Genomic DNA, 19377 nt, shown 5'->3' with positions numbered 1-19377 from the left:
TTCTAAACTAAATTTAGTCAAGGTTTTTTTCTTTTTTTTTTTTTTTTTTTAATTTATTTGACTGATAGAGTTAGACAGTGAGAGAGAAAGAGACAGAGAGAAGGGTCTTCCTTCTGTTGCTTCATCCCCCAAATGGCCGCTATGGCCAGAACTATGCTCATCCGAAGCCAGGAGCCAGGTACTTCCTCCTGATCTCCCATGTGGGTGCAGGGGCCCAAGCACTTGGGCCATCCTCCACTGCTCTCCCGGGCCACAGCAGAGAGCTGGACTGGAAGAGGAGCAACTGGGACTAGCACCTGGCACCCATATGGGATGCTGGTGCCACAGGAGGAGGATTAACCAAATGAGCCACGGAGCCGGCCCAGTCAAGGTTTTATGATGAGAGGATGTCGACTTCTATAAAAGGCTTTTAAGTATCTATTGAGATGACCATATGATTTTTGTCCTCCATTTGTTGATGTGTCTGTTGAACCATCCTTACATCTTTGGTATGAATCCTACTTGTTCATGATGAGTCATCTTTTCAATGTGCTATTGGTTTTGATTTTTTGAATTTTGTTGAGAATTTTTGCATCTATCTTCATCAATGGTATAGGTTGATGTAGCTTTCCTTCTTTGTTGTGTCTTGTCTTGTTTTTGGTATGAAGTAATGCTGGTCACATTAGAATGAATGTGGAAAAAATCTGTCCTCTTTTGTTTTGTGAAATAATCTAAGAAGACTGGCGCTAAATCTCTAAATGTTTGGTAGAACCCAGGTGCAAAGCCATCCACTACTGGGCTTTTTTTTTTTTTTTTCTGAGAAATTTTTTGATTACTGATCCAATCTTGGAATTTTAATTTGTTGTATTGAATCCTTTATCGTTATGTAATGACCTTCTTGGTCTCTTTCCACTTTTTTTTTTTAAATTTAAAGTTATTTCATTTGATAGAAGTACAGCTATTCCTGCTAATTTAGTAGCGTTCAATTTGCATGAAATATTTTAGATATTTAGAAATTTCAATTTTAGATATTTAGATATTCTAATTCTTCATGATTCAGTTTGGTAAAATATATGTGTCCAAGAATTTGCCCATATTTTTTGGTTAGAAAATTTGTTATAGAATTGTCCATAGTAATCTCTAGTAATGCTTTTTATTTCCATGGTATCAGTGATAAATTATTCAGATTCGTCTCTGATGTTAGGTATTGGAAATTTCTTCTTTCTTAGTTAGCATAGTTGAGGGTTTATCAATTCTTTGCGTGTTTTCAATGAATGATCTCTTCATTTCACTTTTTTCCTCTGTCATTTATCTGTAGTCTATTTCTGTCTCCCAATGACACATATGCCACTTTTGATTTGCTCTTATTTTTCTAGTTGCTTGAAGTGCATCAATAAGTTATATGAGATATTTCTAGTTTTTTTTTTTAATGTAGGCATTTATTGCTAGAAACTTCCCTCTTTGTACTGTTTTTCCACATCCCACAGGTTTTGAAATATTGTGATATTTTATTCATTCTTTTCAGAAATTATTTAATTTCTTTTTTCTCTTTTAATTCATTATTTTATAAAGAGTAACTTGTTTATTTTTTATGTATTTGTGTATTATTATTGTTTTTTACTTATTATTATTAATGATTTCTACTTATATTTCAATGTAGTCAGAAAAGATACTTCACATGGTTTTTATTCTCTTTATTTTTTTAGAAGTTGTTTTGTGACTATCATGTTCTATCCTCAAAAATATTCCATGATTCCAACTACTACTGGGTAGAATGTGTATTCTGCACAAAAAGTTCTGTAGATATCTGTTAGATCCAAATTATCTAGTTCAAATTAAGTCTGCTGTTTTGTGTTGATTTTTTGTGTACATGCCCTGTTCATTTCTGAAAGAGGGATTTTAAAGAACTTTACTAGTTTGGTATTGCAATTTGTCTCTCCCTTAAGATCTATTAATATTGTGCTTAGGTACCTGAGTGCTCCATTATTGTGTGTGTATGCATTTACAAATTTTAATTTGTTTGTTGTATTGAACCCTTTACCATATGTAATGGCTTTCTTGGTCTCTTTCCACTTTTTTTTAATTTAAAATTATTTCATTTGATAAAAGTTTGGCTATTCCTGATAACTTAGTAGGGTGTGATTTGCATGAAATATTTTGCTTTCTCTTTCTACTTTCAGTCCATTTGAGTCCCTTCTGGTGAAGTGTGATTCTTATACACAGGATATAGTTGGCTCCTCTGTTTTAAGTGTATTTGGTCAAATTTATGGTAACTATAAATAGGTATAATATACTACCCCCATTTTAATACTTTTTTTGCTATAATGCATTTCTTTATTTTGCCCCAAAATTACAATCATCATTTGTGATTAAGTGATTTTACCTGGTGGTGTACTTCAATTCCTTGCTCATTATTTTTGTTAAATCTATGTACAGATTTTAGCCGGCACCGCAGCTCACTAGGCTAATCCTCCGCCTTGCATCGCAGGCACACCGGGTTCTAGTCCCGGTCGAGGCGCCAGATTCTGTCCCGGTTGCCCCTCTTCCAGGCCAGCTCTCTGCTGTGGCCAGCGAGTGCAGTGGAGGATGGCCCAAGTGCTTGGGCCTTGCACCCCATGTGAGAAAAGCACCTGGCTCCTGGCTCCTGCCATCGGATCAGTGCGGTGTGCTGGCCGCAGTGTGCCAGCCTCAGCAGCCATTGGAGGGTGAACCAACGGCAAAAGGAAGACCTTTCTGTCTCTCTCTCTCTCACTGTCCACTCTGCCTGTCAAAAAAAAAAAAAAAAAAAAATCTATGTATAGATTTTGCCTTGTAGTTACTTGAGGCTTGGAAAAACCTTTTGCCTATAACAAGCTATCTTGAAATGATAACAATTTAACATTGATTATAAAAATAGGAGGCTGGTGCTGTGTCCCACTTGGCTCATCCTCCGCCTGCAGCACCATAACCCCGGGTTCTAGTCTCAGTTGAGGTGCCGGATTCTGTCCCGGTTGCTCCTCTTTCAGTCCAGCTCTCTGCTGTGGTCCGGGAAGGCAGTGGAGGATGGCCCAAGTCCTTGTGCCCTACATCTGCATGGGAGACCAGGAGGAAGCACCTGGCTCCTGGCTTCAGACTGACACATCGCGCTGGCCATAGCGGCGATTTGGGGGGTGAACCAACAGAAGGAAGACCTTTCTCTCTCTCTCTCTCTCACTGTCTAACTCTGCCTGTCCAAAAAAAAAAAAAAAAAAAAAAATAGGAAATGGGATAAAGAAAGAAACAAAGATAGAAAATCCTAATAAACAACTCCACCTTTGCGTTCCATTCTACAACATATTTTGAGGTTTGATGTGAGATTGTTGAGTTTCCATATCGTCAGTCTCATAACATTTTAGTATAGTATTTGCAACTTTTTAATAATAAATAATATAATTTATAAAAATATAATTTATTTATGCATCATGTTTACAAGAATCGAGCTTTCCGTATGTATATAAATAATTTTACCAGTGATGTTTTTATCTTCTTTTTGGCTGTTATTTCAGTTTGAAGTATTCCTTTTAATGTTGCCTATAACAGAGGTCTAGTTGTGATAAATTCTCTCTAGCATCTTTGTTTCTCCCTTATATCTGAAGTTAGCTTTTCTGGATACAGTATTCTTGGCTGGCATTTTTTCCCCTTAGTACTGTGCAAATCTCATCCTGGTGCCCCCTGACTTTTAAGGTTTCCATTGAGAAGTCTGCATTCGATGAATTGTGAGTCCTTTATGTGTTATTTCCTTCTTTTTCTCCTTCTTCTCCCGCCCTTCTTCTCCTCCCCCTCCTCCCTCCTCTTGCTCCTCTTGCTCCCCCTTTTCATCCTTCTTTGTTAGCTTTGAGAATGCTATCTCAAGAACTAGCCTTTGTAGGGCTTGATTACAATATGTCTCAGGGTAACTTGCTTGAGCTGAATCTGATTGGTGACCTCAGATATTTCTCTACTTGGGTAGTTGCATCTCTTTCTAGTTTTTGGAAGTTTGCTGCCATATCTCTAAGTATGTTTTCTGCTGCTTTGGCATCCCAAAGTTCCTCTTGAATTCCAGTAACTTGAACATTTTTTCTTTCCATGCTATCACATATTTCTCATAAGCTTTTTTTAAAGGAAAGGAGTACCTTTATTGAGTTAGGAAACTTTGGCAAATCAATACAGTACTTTTCAATGTAGCAAAATCATATTTTTATTGGCGTCATATATTCTTGTAGTGCTAAATGTTCACTCCAATTACATCATTTAAGTACCAAATCCAAACATTGGTTTTTCAGCAGAGCAAGTTATTTTATACAAATTAAAGTCTTTTAAAACTGTACAATTTCTCCTTTTACAGTGAATTCCATCATGCAAGCTGTTGAATTCTATAGCAGTAGCACAGTGGTGTGTTCAGAAGAGGTGGCTGTTTTTTTTTTGTTTTTGTTTTTGTTTTTGTTTTTTTTCTGGGGTTTTTCCAAAGCATGATGGAGTTCCAGCATATGAAAAGCTTTCAATTCTACCTACGGAGAATTAGATTCTCATTTCAGACAATACTAATTTCAGATGATCCTTCTTCGAAGCCCTGCATCTTTTTATTCTTATCAAACGTCACATATTCTTATTCCAGTTTATTAAAAAATTCTACCTAAAATATAGTTGTACTTTTTAAATAGCAAATAAAGGCATCGGCCTGAAGAGCTGGGGCCTTACGGAGAATGGACGGCCGTCATTTCTCTACCAACACTGCTGCTGCCGTCACTGCCCTTACACTTCCTCTTGTGGACGCTGCCAGTTCTTCAGTCTCAGCATTTAATTCATGCATTACCCACTCCCTCGCTGCTCGGCCTTTATTAGCATTGGAAGACCTCGTACTGGACATCAGTCCTTCGAGGTAATTTCTGAGGCTGACTCCTTTCACGGCGATTCTGGCTTCTTGAGTTAAACTCATTTTTTCTGGGTCCTGAGGCTATGGTTTGTACATGTGTCTCTCACCTACTGAAGCCCTATTTGTAAATGGAATATTAGTAGATTTGAGTTCCATTGTTTTCTCTACAGGATCAACGACAGAATGTTCTTGCGCACATGTTTTGATTCTTGCTGCACCAGTAAGAGACCTCACGATGGAGGGCAGGCCCCACTGGGTGCTGAGGAGTCTGTGGCTGTGCAGCTCTCCAGAGGGGTCTATGTGTCTGTGCAGCCCATCCACGCCAACCACGCTCGGGTTCACCAGGTATGGGTACTTTTGCTTTGCAGCTGTTGTAACGGTTTCCCATGGGTGGTCAAAGACGTGTTCTGAGGTCCAGATTTTCAATGTGCCGGCGGCCTTGCGATGTCAGGGCCGTGCTAGGGAACAAGGAGCCAAAGAGGCTACCCCTGCCCCCTCTCCACCCTCAGCGCCCCAGCAGACCTTCTCCAAAGTTTATCCATTTGTCTTGACTCAGATTTTTTGACTTCTCCAACTGTATGTTTCCAAGTAAGCTTTTTTTCAACACACAGATTCTTCTGTTTGATCTATTTTGGTTATTTTTTTTTTTTTTTTTTGACAGGCAGAGTGGACAGTGAGAGAGAGAGAAACAGAGAGAAAGGTCTTCCTTTGCCGTTGGTTCACCCTCCAATGGCCGCCGCGGCCAGCGCACTGCAGCCGGTGCACCACGCTGATCCAATGGCTGGAGCCAGGTACTTATCCTGGTCTCCCATGGGGTGCAGGGCCCAAGCACTTGGGCCATCCTCCACTGCACTCCCGGGCCACAGCAGAGAGCTGGCCTGGAAGAGGGGCAACCGGGACAGAATCCGGCGCCCTGACCAGGACTAGAACCCTGTGTGCCGGCGCCGCAAGGCGGAGGATTAGCCTAGTGAGCTGCAGCGGGCCTATTTTGGTTTTGATGCCTTATATCATGTTTTGATATATCATGTTTTGATTTGCTTAGTTATTTGCACATCTCTACCAAATCTCTCAGAGTATTGGATCCCCTTTGTCTTCTCATTCATTTCATGTATATTTCTTAAAACAGCTATTTTGAAATTTTCATCTGATTATTTGGAAATATCAATTCTTAAAGGTTGGATTCTGGCCCCTAATTTTGTTCTTTAAGTGAGGTCACAATTCTCTGGAATGTGGAGTATATCATCCTCTGTGTTGAAGGACTGTTTTTTGTAATCTGACTTCGTTAGTAGCTATCCTCAAAATTCTAAGCAAGATGTTCTACTACTAAGGTGAGCTGTGGTCTGTCTCCTGTGAGGTGGGGTCACTGCATGATATTGCACCTCTCAGCCACTGCTGATAATGGCGGTGGTAGGTATCTGGTGGGGAATGAAAACATGGAACGCCACTGGGCACTGTAGTGTGTACCGAAGCTTCACCATCTGAGATTGCTCTCATATGAGACTGCTCGATGCATCAGTCTATAGCTTAACTCCAAAACACTTATGGGATTTCTTGCTCTCCGTTTCAGGATGTAGGAAAGGTGATAACGGCAGCTCCCCAGCTAATAAGACAGTTCCTGCATGGGTTAATCTGGGTCTCACAATCACTAGGCCCTGTGCAGGCTTGGGGGAGAGAGCCAAAACTAGTCTGTGGCATCAGGACACCTGTTCTTGCATGATGCTGGAGCAGGTCCAGGGCCTGGCCTCTGTAACTCTTATGAGGAAAAATTGGAGTATGTGTAGCTGTTCCCCTGGCAAATCTGTGGAAAGATTGTCACTGGAGCTTCTTATTCAGTGTCAACTTCACTACATTCCTTAATTTATTTTGAATGTACAACATAGGGGCCGGCGCTGTGGTGTAGCCGGTAAAGCCGCCGCCTGCAGTTCCGGCATCCCACATGGGCACCGGTTTGTGTCCCAGCTGCACCACTTCTGATCCGGCTCTCTGCTATGGCCTGGGAAAGCAGTACAAGATGGTCCAAGTCCTAGGGCACCTGCACCCCGGTGGGAGATGGGAAGAAGCTCTTGGCTCCTGGTTCTTGGCTCCTGGCTTCAGATTGGTGCAGGTCAGGCCATTGTGGCCAACTGGGGAGTGAACCAGCAGATGGAATACCTTTCTCTCTCTCTGCCTCTCCTTCTCTCTGTGTAACTCTGACTTTCAAATAAATAAATAAATCCTTTAAAAAAAAGGTACAATGTATGATTTCATTTTAATGGTACACCGACTAGTAGACATCACAGATTTTCCTTGGAAAGATAAGGAAAATAAAACACATGTTAAAATTTGCCCAAGGGACCAGCACTGTGCTATAGCATGTAAACCTGCCTTCTATAGTGCCAGTACCCCATATGGCCTAGGTTCTTGTCCCAGATGCTCCACTTCAATTCAGCTCTCTACTGTGGCCTGGGAAAGCAGTAGAAGATGCCCTTGGGCCCCTGCACCCACATTGGAGTCCTGGAAGAAGAAGCTCCTGGCTTCAGATCATCCCAGCTTCTGCCATCGCAGCTTTTGGGGAGTGAACCAGCAGATGAAAGACCTCTCTCTTTCCCTCTCTCTCTCTCTCTGCCTCTGCCTGAATCTCTGCCTTTCATATAAATAAATAAATCTTTTTTTTTAACTTTTATTTAATGAATATAAATTTCCAAAGTACGGCTTATGGATTACAATGGCTTCGCCCCATATCGTCTCTCCCACCCGCATCCCTCCCCTTTCCCACTCCCTCTCCCCTTCCATTCACATGAGGATTCATTTAAGTAAAGATTTCAACAGTTTGCTCCCACACAAACATAAAGTGAAAAATAATAGATGATTTTTTAAATGATGATGAAATCAGATCAGACCTATTGTCATGTTTAATCCCAGTGAGAGTCAAGTTGGGAATTGATAATTTCTTTCTTTTTTTTTTTTTTTTTACAGAAGATCAGTTTAGTATACATTAAGTAAAGATTTCAACAGTTTGCACCCCCATAGAAACACAAAGCGAAATATACTGTTTGAGTACTCATTATAGCATTAAGTCTCAATGTACAGCACATTAAGGACAGAGATCCTACATGAGGAGTAAGTGCACAGTGACTCCTGTTGTTGACTTAACAAATTAACACTCCTGTCTATGGCATCAGTAATCTCCCTATGCACCAGTCATGAGTTTCCAAGGCTATGGAAGCCTTTTGAGTTCACTGACTCTTACCTTGTTTAGACAAGGTCATAGTCAAAGTGGAGGTTCTCTCTTCCCTTCAGAGAAAGGTACCTCCTTCTTTGAAGACCTGTTCTTTCCACTGGGATCTCACTCACAGAGATCTTTCATTTAGGGTTTTTTGTTTTGTTTTGTTTTGTTTTGTTTGTTTGTTTGTTTGTTTTTGCCAGAGTATCTTGGCTTTCCATGCTTGAAATACTCTCATGGGCTTTTCAGCCAGATCGGAATGCCTTTAGGGCTAATTCTGAGGCCAGAGTGCTGTTTAGGACATCCACCATTCTATGAGTCTGCTGAGTATCTCGCTTCCCATGTTGGATCACTCTCCCCTTTATTTATTCTATCAGTTAGTATTAGCAGGTACTAGACTTGTTTATGTGCTTCCTTTGACTCTTAGTCCTTTCATTATGATCAATTGTGAACTGAAATTGATCACTTGGACTGGTGAGATGGCATTGGTACATGCCACCTTGATGGGATTAAATTGGAGTCCCCTGGTATGTTTTTAACTCTACCATTTGGGGCAAGTCAGCTTGAGCATGTCCCAAATTGTACATCTTTTCCCTCTCTTATTCCTACTCTTATGTTTAACAGGGATCACATTTCAGTTAAATTTCAACACTTAAGAATAACTGTGTATTAATTACAGAATTAAACCAGTCATATTAAGTAGAACAGACAAAAAAAACTACTAAGAGGGATAATGTATTAAGTTGTTAATTAACAGTCAGGGCTATGCTGATCAAGTCACCGTTTCCCATAGTGTCCATTTCACTTCAACAAATAAATAAATCTTTTAAAAAAACTTTACCCAAGACTATACAGATTCATTTTGTAGCTGAGAGCTTCCAACTCCAGTACTCATTCTACTGTATTGCCTTGCTATTCTTGTGTAAAATACTATCCATTAATACTACAGAAATCATTTTAAAAAGTAGAGTCTATACAAACTCACACTTGAAGGTTCTCAGAGTTTTAGGTTAAACAATGAAAAATTCCATTTGAATAATTATACAAGTGCTATTTAACACAAATCTGAAATATGTATTTATAAAAATATATGTAAAATCTAAGTAGCTCTCTCTTCAATTAGTTGCTATACTGTTTTCTTCTTTCAGTAAATTTGTACTCAATAATCAAACTATCCAAATGACATTGTGTGAAATGTACTTGCATTTTTTACAATTTAAAAATCTGTGCCCAATCTGAAATTGTCTTGCAACATAAAAGCCTGAAAATTCAAATGTTTTATATGCAAGATGGTTGAACAGCCATGGTAATTAAAACAATTGGCAAAGATAATACCAGAGTCAGATAATGCAAAGAAAATGGATTATAACTGATTCCATGGTGGGTTTCCAAAATCTATTATTAACTAATTGATATGGATATAATAAGCTATATCACTTTAAAAGTATTTTCATTTATTTGTACAACTTTATTTTTATTGTGTTTTTATTATTATTTAACAATTTCAGCATTTTCGCATATTCATTTCATATACAGATATATACATACTCATATATACTATTTGTCTTGAAAACAGGGATATTAACATAACAAAATGTGAGATTCATAATAATGATCACAATATGGGGAGAGAGGAAATATTGTCATGTACATGGTATAATTCTGTGAAGCAATATTTATAACTGAATAGCAAACAATATGACATCTACAAAGTTTAGGAATACAGAATGCTTCACAAATTTTCACACTATCTTTGCACAGGTACCATGATGATCTTTCTGTATCATGTCAATTTCAGTATGTGTGTTGCTGAAGTAAGCACCATTCATGCAATTTTCAACAAATATGAGTTGAGTACCCATTATCTGAAATCCTTACAATTCATATATTGTCTTTTTCTTACAGAGAGTAAGCAAAATAATTTGATCAAAACCATGAGTTAGGGAAAAAATGAACTTATTTATTAGTAAATTCAAAATTACTTAAATATTGTGAAATAAACACTTCAGTTATTTCCTAAAATATCAATAGATTTACCTCAAAAGCGAAACATAAACATACACTGCCTCTTGGTCTGGGATTTTATATTAAGAAATCAGTGTCAGAGTTTGCATATTTCTAAATCTATTTTTATTTTCTGTAACAGTCTTTGGCAATCCAAAGATTCTTATTCCTGTCTCCATCATAGGATACTTTAGCATGTATAATCATATTGAAGTCAATAGCTTCTTAGTGATCAATTAATTGACAGCAAATCAAAATGGAACTTGGACTTTGAAGTTTCCCAAACTGAGCTAAAACTCTAGTTCTTCAAATTATTTACTTTAACAACTTAAGTTTGCAGCAACTAGACTTCAATTTACTTTTCCATAAAATGTAAATAATTTCTATAAAGCTTTTTCTATATTTCTGAATAGTTATGCTGCTATATGGAAGAGATGTATTATATAGACGTTAGAAATACTGAATGAAATAAGCAATTAGGTATTCAGTAGAGCTATGGGACAGTAAAATATAAAGAATTTCAGTTATTACTGCCTCTTATTTTTCAAATTGTTCTAATTTAATTTTTCAGCTTCTTTCTCTCTTTTTTTTCCATGCACATGTTAGGTAAGAAGTCAGTTATGAGCTTATGTGTGTGTGACATAAAGGCCTAAAGAGAAGACATCTATGTCCAGCATATGCATCTGCTGACAATGTTTCAGGGGCAGCCTGGTATTCGCATCCTGCCCTGCCCCCTTCTACCTGATAACCTGCCAGGTGGAGATCCCCCGCCCCTTCTGCCTGACAAATCTTCCACAATCTCCCAGATGCAGCTGCGTATCTGCATTTCAAACACCCTGCTCCAGATCCCCATTCTCTAGGGGGTCCTGCTCACCCTTCCTCTGAACCCAGGATGGCGCCAGCTAGGCTTCCTCCTGTCTTATACCTTCAAGGGAAAACTCAGATAGGAGCTTCTTAATATTTACAGCCATAAAATCCTTTGTTTCAGGAGAAGATGTGTGAAGACAAAGACCCATCTCCTTAAAAACCCCCAGCCTCAACTGGACTGTGCGCTCAGCCCTCTGCCTCTCTGCTGAGCCGCCCACCTGGTCTGGCCAGGTGTACTCTCTCCACTCAACCATGTAACCTTGGGCCCCCCGCCCCCAAGTCCGAGCAACTGCACTCTCTCCCAGGTCCTGTCTGGAAAGGTGCCCATCCGTCCTTATGGATGTCCCTTCCCTAATAAACCTTGCTATTTTACCTCCCACTACTCTCTGTCTCACGCCTGAATTCTTTCTTGCGCAAAGACAAGAACCCTGCAATTTCTCCGGTAACACACATTCTCCAATGTTAACAGAAAATATATACTTAGTAATGTTAGAAGCTGATTTTGTTATTTGTTTCATAGTTGTACATCAGTTATTAAGCTTACTACTTTAATATTTAAATATAACATTGGTGGTGCCAGTACTAAGGCCTAGTGCTCCACTTCTGATCCAGCTCTCTGCTGTGGCCTGGGAAAGCAGCTGAAGATGGTGCAAGACTTTGGTCCCCTGCACCCACATGTGAGACCCAGAAGAGTCTTCTGACTCCTGGCTTCAGATTGGCTCAGCTCTGGCCATTGTAGCCATTTGGGGAGTGAACCAGTGGATGGAAGACCTCTCTCTCTGTCTCTGTCTCTGTCTCTGTCTCTCTCTCTGTCTCTCTCTGTGTGTGTGTGTGTGTGTGTATGTCTCTACCTCTGTAGCTCTGCCTTTCAAATAAATAAACATTTTTAAAAACTTTAATTAAACAATTTTAAAAATAAATATAAAATTGGTGTTTTCCTAACACAATTTATCAGAAATAGACTGACTGATAAATGCTATATTATACATTTAAAAGATCTAGAGAATTATTACTTATGTATTAGTAGTAAATTAAAAATTTTTCATTTCAAAATTAATGTGCTGATATTTTCAACCATTACTTAAAATACAGAATTAGTTTAAATTAATTAGCAAAACAACACAGCACAAGATAAAAGTGTTATTCCTAAATATGATTTGTAGAATTTCTATTTTATCTCTCCTTTATCATAGAGTACAATTTAAAGAATTAATACAAAATAAATATTTCCAAGTTTTTGGTAAGCAATAATCCTAAAGATTAAATGCTTAATAAAATATAAAACTATCTTTCTAACTTACATGTATATATTTATATGAATATGTATATGTTATAAGGAAGACTTTTAATTGTTTTTATTTTTAAGCATTAAATACTATTTTTTTTTTCATTTGGATGTTGTCTTTGGAGTATCTTTATAAACTCACATTTCAGAAGGCTGTTTTCTGGTCACTTTGTACTAGTGTTAGGAAAAACAATAAATCTTATGCATGCCTTGGTTTCATTCAGTAAACTGAAACAAATCCAAACAACCCATTAAAACTGTATACATGATAACACAGTAATCATAGGTCTAATTCTAACATGAGTTATTAAGAACAAACCATTGGCAGGTGCCATGGCTCACTAGGCTAATCCTCCACCTTGTGGCGCCGGCACACCGAGTTCTAGTCCCGGTCGGGGCACTGGATTCTGTCCCAGTTGCCCCTTTTCCAGGACAGCTCTCTGCTGTGGCCCGGGAGTGCAGTGGAGGATGGCCCAAGTACTTGGGCCCTGCACCCCATGGGAAACCAGGAGAAGCACCTGGCTCCTGCCATTGGATCAGCACGGTGCACCGGCCACAGCGTGCTGGCTGCGGCGGCCATTGGAGGGTGAACCAATGGCAAAAAGGAAGACCTTTCTCTCTGTCTCTCTCTCTCACTGTCCACTCTGCCTGTCAAAAAAAAAAAAAAAAAAAAAGAACAAACCATATGTTATGTTCATAAATGTATTAAATATGCACAAATTAGTCTTGATCATTTACAACTTTTAAATTATAAATTTTAGATTATGAATAGACTGTCAATCAGAATTAAAAACCAAATATTCCAGAACTATTCATATTCTTGTTATCTAGTATTCCGTAGTGAGTAAGCAACAAGCAACCAGTTTGCCATGTGCCCTTTATATCTGAAAGGCCACCTGCCAGCTCATTCCCATTTTCCCCTCAATGGGTTATCAGATGAATATAAATTAGTACAGTTAGGAGGTTTTCTGTAAGAGCTGCATTTCCTAATCCACTGTGAAATGGGTCAGATGGCAGCACTTACTTCAATACTGCTAGTCAGATCCAAAGTCATGAAGTGCAACTTGCAAACCATTGTCTCCAAAATGATTATCACACACAGGCGAGGCAGCATGACAATGATTGAGTGTCAATTAGTCCAGTCCAAAGGCAACCCATCCAAATTGTTAGAGATTTTTAAAACAAAACATGTGTTCCCAATTCCCCTTAATACCCAATTGGCAGCAATTCATCAGCAAAATCTGCTTCACAGGGCAAGTTGTTAATATGCCTTTCTCAAAGGTAGCAGACAGATGTGCAAAGAGGTAGTCAAGAAAGAGAAGTTACTGTATGCTGTTATTTTAGCTAATGACAAATAGTCTTAATAGGACTTCTAAAATATGCTTTTAAATTATTCTGATAGTTGCACACTTCAAAATAACAAGAAGAAATTAAGATTCTCCTTCTGAAACAGCACAACTATTTAGACCACTTATATTTAAATATATAAAATGATATAAAATTACTTATATGTCATAAACCTCTCTCTATTTTCTAGGTTTTTTTTAAGATTTATTTATATATTTGAAAGGCAGAGTTACAGAGGGGCAGAGGCAGAAAAAGCAAGAGCGAGGGCGAGAGTGAGAGTCTTCCGTCTGCTGGTTTATTCCCTAGATGGCCACAAAGGCCAGAGGTGTGCTGTTCCAAAGCCAGGATCCAGGAGCTTCTTCCAGGATTCCCACACAGGTGCAGGGGTCTAAGGACCTGGGCCATCTTCCACTGTCTTCCCAGGCCATAGCAGAGAACTGAATGGAAAGTGGAGCAGCCAGGACCTGAACTGGCACCCATATGGGATGCTGGCACTGCAGGTTGCGGCTTTACCCACGAGCCTGCAGTCCCTAAAATGGGCAAATCTTAAAAACTATACAAAAATGTATTTAATGACTATATTATACAAATTTTAAAAGCAGAAAAATATTTGCATCTCTCCCTAAGACAGGATAGTTGTTATCATATTAATCTCCTTTAGCACTTCCTTAGTAAATAACTACTAAATGTACATATATATGTATATACATATATATATATATGGCTATAATTCTATGGTTTTAGATAAATGAGCAGCTTTGACTGTGATGCCAGACGAAAGAAACACCATAAGGTGTGCTGCAGACATACCCCGCACCCAGACAGTGCTGAGTTCAATTTGATCTTTGTTTCCGCTCAGCTGCTGAAACAGTGTTGAGTGAAACAAGAAAGGGCACTAGAAAAGGGAAAAGGAGAAGGAAAAGCCTCATGGGGCTGGGGACAGAAACACAAGTCGGGGTTGGCAAAGGCTCTGTTCTACCCAATACTGACTGGGCTCATTCGGGCTCTCCGGGCCTTGAGCTTCGCATCCTTGTCCAGTGTGCCTTGCCATGCTCATTGAGAGCCTCCCACCCTCAATCGCTAGTCACTCCTAGTGCCTTAAATTCCTCACTCCCAAAGCCCAGTAGATACTTAAACACTCTGGCCTACTTTCAGCAAAATTCTCTTAATGTCAGCCTAGCAAAAATCTCCCTTACCCTGAATATTTCCTCTTGGTAATATTCTATCTACCTGCTTCTATACTGTTCCTTGACTATAAAGCCTCACGTTTCCTCTGCACTGAGGTCTCTTTTCTCTTATTGCAATAGTTTCTGAATAAAGTATGATTTTTAGCATTTTTGGGATTTTTGGTGGTTCTTTTGCTTTTGTTTTTTTAAACAAGATTTCCTGCCAATCCTCGGCAAAGATCTGGGTTTAGCTTACCAAAAAGATTTACTAGAAGTGGCTATTAGAGCAGCTGCTATCTAGTTAAGAAAGAGTTTCAATCAGCAGTTAAACAGTGCTGGACAATGTTGGAGGTCCAAACCAACAACAGTGGAGAAGCTTCCTTAATAACTTGCTTACAACACCGCATAAGAGTTCAACATTAGTAGTGTCTCAGTGTAAGATGAAGTCCTTGTGAGAGTAAGCACTACAATGAGGAAGAAAGTTGGGCTGAGACATACTATCACCAAGTATAGAACCAAGCACTAAATTGTCACAGCTGGTTAAGTATAAGAACTTGGGATGCATGGTGGACACTGCAAAGATCTACAATAATAAAGAGAATAAACAAGGCTATTTAAGTCAAAGACATCAAACAACAATCGATCTACCTATAAGCACAAAATATCAATAAACTTTAAAAGAAGAAAAATAACTGAAATACTTGCAACAAGTCAACAATAGCCAAATGCCAAAAGAAACAATGAGAAAACTTATTGGATATGAAAAGAAACAAACAAGAAAGTATCATTTAAAGAGTAGGAAACCAGTAGTTAATAGCAAAAAAAAAATCTAATGACTCATACATTGGATTCAGCAACCAAGGACTCTATGGAAACTAATATGAAATCTTCGAATAATTAATAACAAATTAAAGCTATCAAATAAATGTGTGATGAAGATATCTCAAAATATAAATTGAAAAAATGAGTATTTTATAACTGAAATAATTGATTTCATTTTTCCAAAGATGGTTTTAATATATATTGCAGAGTTCTTAAAGATGGTCTGGAGAAAGACCGTGTAGGAGATAAAGGAAGAAAACAGGAAAGCCTAACAACCACGTGAACAATTCATAAACATGTGTTCTATAAACTTTCTCTTGAGGAACAAACAGAGAAAGACCGGTCATAACCTGGGTGGTGGGAAGCAATCAAAAGGCTTTTAAGAAAATGAGTTTAGCACAGCAAACTATGGCCTGCAGGCTAAGTTCAGTTCACTCCTGTGTTTGTAAATTAGGTTTTATTGAATACACTCACACTCATTTGTTTACATTTGTCTAAGGCTGCTTTCATGTTCTGACTCAACAGCCTTCACCCCTTTGCAAGAAGATAGCTCTGCCTGTTGTTGAGGGTCTATAAATCAAAAGATGTGAGTTTTAAGGCCAGGCTGGTAGGAGGTCTCACCCAAAAACTGGCCTTCACTGGGCTGGCGCTGGCTCTAGTTTTCATCTTCAGCCAGAGGCCATGTAAGATGCTTTTGGCTTGTGTTTGCCTAGTTAACAAGTATTTTACTATGAAAATTCATCACCAAATTCACCTTCTCAAACTACCTTGGCTAGGCTGCTTATAGAAACATGGTAATTGGGCAATGCTACCCATTGTAACAAAAATGCATGTAAAAAGTATTGAAAACTGAGGAAACCTTGACTCATTCATAGCAAAATTCACTACTTATACCAGAGATGTTGTGAACCACAGTACCATTGCTGTAGAGGTATGCCCATTCCTGGTGGAAGTTCTCAAATATGAAAGAGACATAAGATAAGAAAGAGACAAAGGGCTGGTGCCGTGGCTCAATAGGCTAATCCTCCACCTAGCGGCGCCGGCACACCGGGTTCTTGTCCCGGTCAGGGCACCGGATTCTGTTCCTGTTGCTCCCCTTCCAGGCCAGCTCTCTGCTGTGGCCAGGGAGTGCAGTGGAGGATGGCCCAAGTGCTTGGGCCCTGCACCCCATGGGAGACCAGGAGAAGCACCTGGCTCCTGCCTTCGGATCAGCGCGGTGCGCCGGCCGTGGCGGCCATTGGAGGGTGAGCCAACGGCAAAGGAAGACCTTTCTCTCTGTCTCTCACTGTCCACTCTGCCTGTCAAAAAAAAAAAAAAAAAAAAAAAAAAAAAAAAAAAAAAAGACAGAGAATGATGTCCAGATCTCCACAAAGGAAAGGACATGGGAAAATTCTTTTTTATTGAAGAAAAATAACTGACATAGAAAATAGTAAAAATAACTTAAGAAATAAGAGAAAGAGAAAAGCTGTAAGAGGCAAGGGTGAACTTTCAAAGTCAGAGAACATAGAATTAATTTTACAAGACTAAAGAAGATACTGCCTCTTATATTCTTGATTAAGCTTGAGAGTTTATTCTAATAAAAGTGATTTTTCAAGTGATAGGCAAAACCAATTGTTAGGTAGAATAGCATTCATATTCTAATTTTTTTCTTAAATGTATGATTAGGGCTGTCACCACGGCATAGAGGGTAAAGTCACTGCCTGTGACAATGGCTTCTCATATGGGCACTGGTTAGTGTCCTGGCTGTTCCACTTTCAATAAAACTCTATGGTAATGACATGGGAAAAGCAGTGGAAGATGGCTCAAGTGTTTGGGCCCCGGACACCATTATGGGAGACTTGGATGGAGTTCTTGATTCTTGGCTTTGCCCTGGCCTAGTTCTGGCTGTTGTGGCCATTTAGGGAGTGAACGAGCTAATAAAAGATATTTCTCTCTATGTATATCTCTGCTTCTCCTTCTGTAACTCTGACATTCAAATAAGTAAATCAATCTTGAAAGGAAAATCTATTATTAAAACCAAGTGATTATTTATATTCTTTTTTTTCATGATTTTCTCTTCTCAGTTATAAAGTATGTTACTAATATATGTGCCAAAGACCTAAACATGAAATAGATCATATGAAGTTGATACTGTGAATATAATTTGCAGTTTTCGTATTCTAATATTTTTCCTAGTTTTTGTTGGATTTATCTTCATTTAAAACTGCAGTCACATGAGTAATAAAATTTCATCCATTATGAAACAGAATGTGTGTTTTTGTAAGTTGGTAAGCCTTTTATTAACTGAGAAAAACATTTAGGGGGAGGCAAAATTTAAAGTCAATGCAACTTTTTTCAACAATCTTTATGTTGCATAGTCAAACACAGCATTTTTCAGTTATTTTATGTCATTGAAGGAGACAAATAAATAAAGGGGTACATTTACAGTAATCCAAGATGGCAAGTTATTGACACTTTCCACTGCATTCCATCAAAAATCATCTGTATGTATTCTTTGTTAGTTGAATTTTCAGTGTTTAAAGACATGAATATTCGTTCCCAGTGTTCTTAGAGACAGAGCTTTAATAGAAAGTCTCATAGTTTGTTTCCTATCAATGAACTTTGCCTAAAATCTGGATTTCTTTTAACAGCAGAGTGATTTTTTCATGATTGCCAGATCAAGAAATAAAACTAAATCGTACTTTTCAATAGCGTTTGTCTCTAGGCTTCCTTCTGCGACATAAAGAATCATGTTTAAACCTGAAATGAGGACTTACGAGAGAATTTTATGATAGTTCTGGCAAATGAAAATCAGAACTTAGAGATTCCTCTACCTGTCCAGCCAGGAAGTGACTTCTTCATCAGTGGCATCTACACAAATTTTAATACTTGTTTTACACTTGTTTATCATTGTTGATAATGTGACACAACTGAAAACAAAAATAACATTTTAATTAAAATTATTTGAAATCAGTATTTTTACTATTGTGATTTCTCAGAACCTGTAATCATTTTTGGCATGATAAAATCAAGTTCATACACATTTCTCTAGATGCAGAAAGAAACTTAAATGGTATTTATCAGCATGCTGTGCTGGGGCATGAGTCAATACGTTTATAAACTGCATTCTTTAAAGTCACATGTTTTGAAGCACTTAAGAGAAAGTTCAACATGATCAATGGGCACAAAAAGGACATTGGGAAGACCAGAGCTGTCTTTCTCTTCACTTTCCTCTACAAACTTTAATGAGCAGAATTTAGTTATGTTAACCTTTCCTTCTTAAGTTGTCATTCACCCTTTAATGATGTTTATATTTCTCTGAATTCCCTCTAGTGAATGTGTGTGTCCTCCATGTTGACATAACCTTTAATATGATTTTATTTCTGTGTGTATTCTACAATAACTATGTCATCTTTGAATAAATATTCTGCTGGTGTCTGGAACATATTTTTGGAGTTACACTGTATATTATAATCAGCAAGAGCTTGTATGCATTTCTATTAGGTAGTAAGCCTGTTACTCTCTCTCACTTTGAAATATAAGTAATTAGAGCTATTGAGGTTCTGCTATCTTCTCCTGGTGTCTCCCAAAAAAATTTCCTAACATTACAATAATTGCTGTGTGAAAATCATGAGCTAATGGGGCCAATGCTGTGGCTCACTTGGTTAATCCTCTGCCTGCGGCACCAGCATTCCATATGGGCACTGGTTTCTAGTCCCAGTTGCTCCTCTTCCAGTCCAGCTCTCTGCTGTGGCCTGGGAGGACAGTGGAGGATGGTCCAAGTGTTTGGGCTCCTGCACCTGCTTGGGAGACCAGGAAGAAGCACCTGGCTCTTGGCTTCGGATCAACTCAGCGC

At 38.6% G+C, this 19377-nt stretch overlaps 1 protein-coding gene and 1 non-coding gene across 2 annotated transcripts in view; both read right to left on the bottom strand.

Annotated features, from left to right (window-relative positions):
* Positions 1–4690: 4690 nt before the first annotated feature.
* LOC100347161 (PRELI domain containing protein 3B-like) overlaps positions 4691–19377 on the bottom strand; it is a 172941-nt gene continuing 158254 nt past the window's right edge. The window contains 1 exon segment of the mRNA XM_070076787.1: positions 4691–5287. Coding sequence (XP_069932888.1) covers positions 4691–5287 — 597 coding nt within the window.
* On the bottom strand, positions 9768–9873 carry LOC127493809 (U6 spliceosomal RNA). The gene has a single exon (XR_007924349.1). It is a non-coding gene; the product is annotated as a U6 spliceosomal RNA (small nuclear RNA).

The sequence above is a fragment of the Oryctolagus cuniculus genome, chromosome 7, assembly GCF_964237555.1.
Source record: "Oryctolagus cuniculus chromosome 7, mOryCun1.1, whole genome shotgun sequence".
Taxonomy (NCBI): Eukaryota; Metazoa; Chordata; class Mammalia; order Lagomorpha; family Leporidae; genus Oryctolagus; species Oryctolagus cuniculus.
Note: the sequence above shows the minus strand (reverse complement) of the source record. Positions and strands in the feature narration are given on the sequence as shown.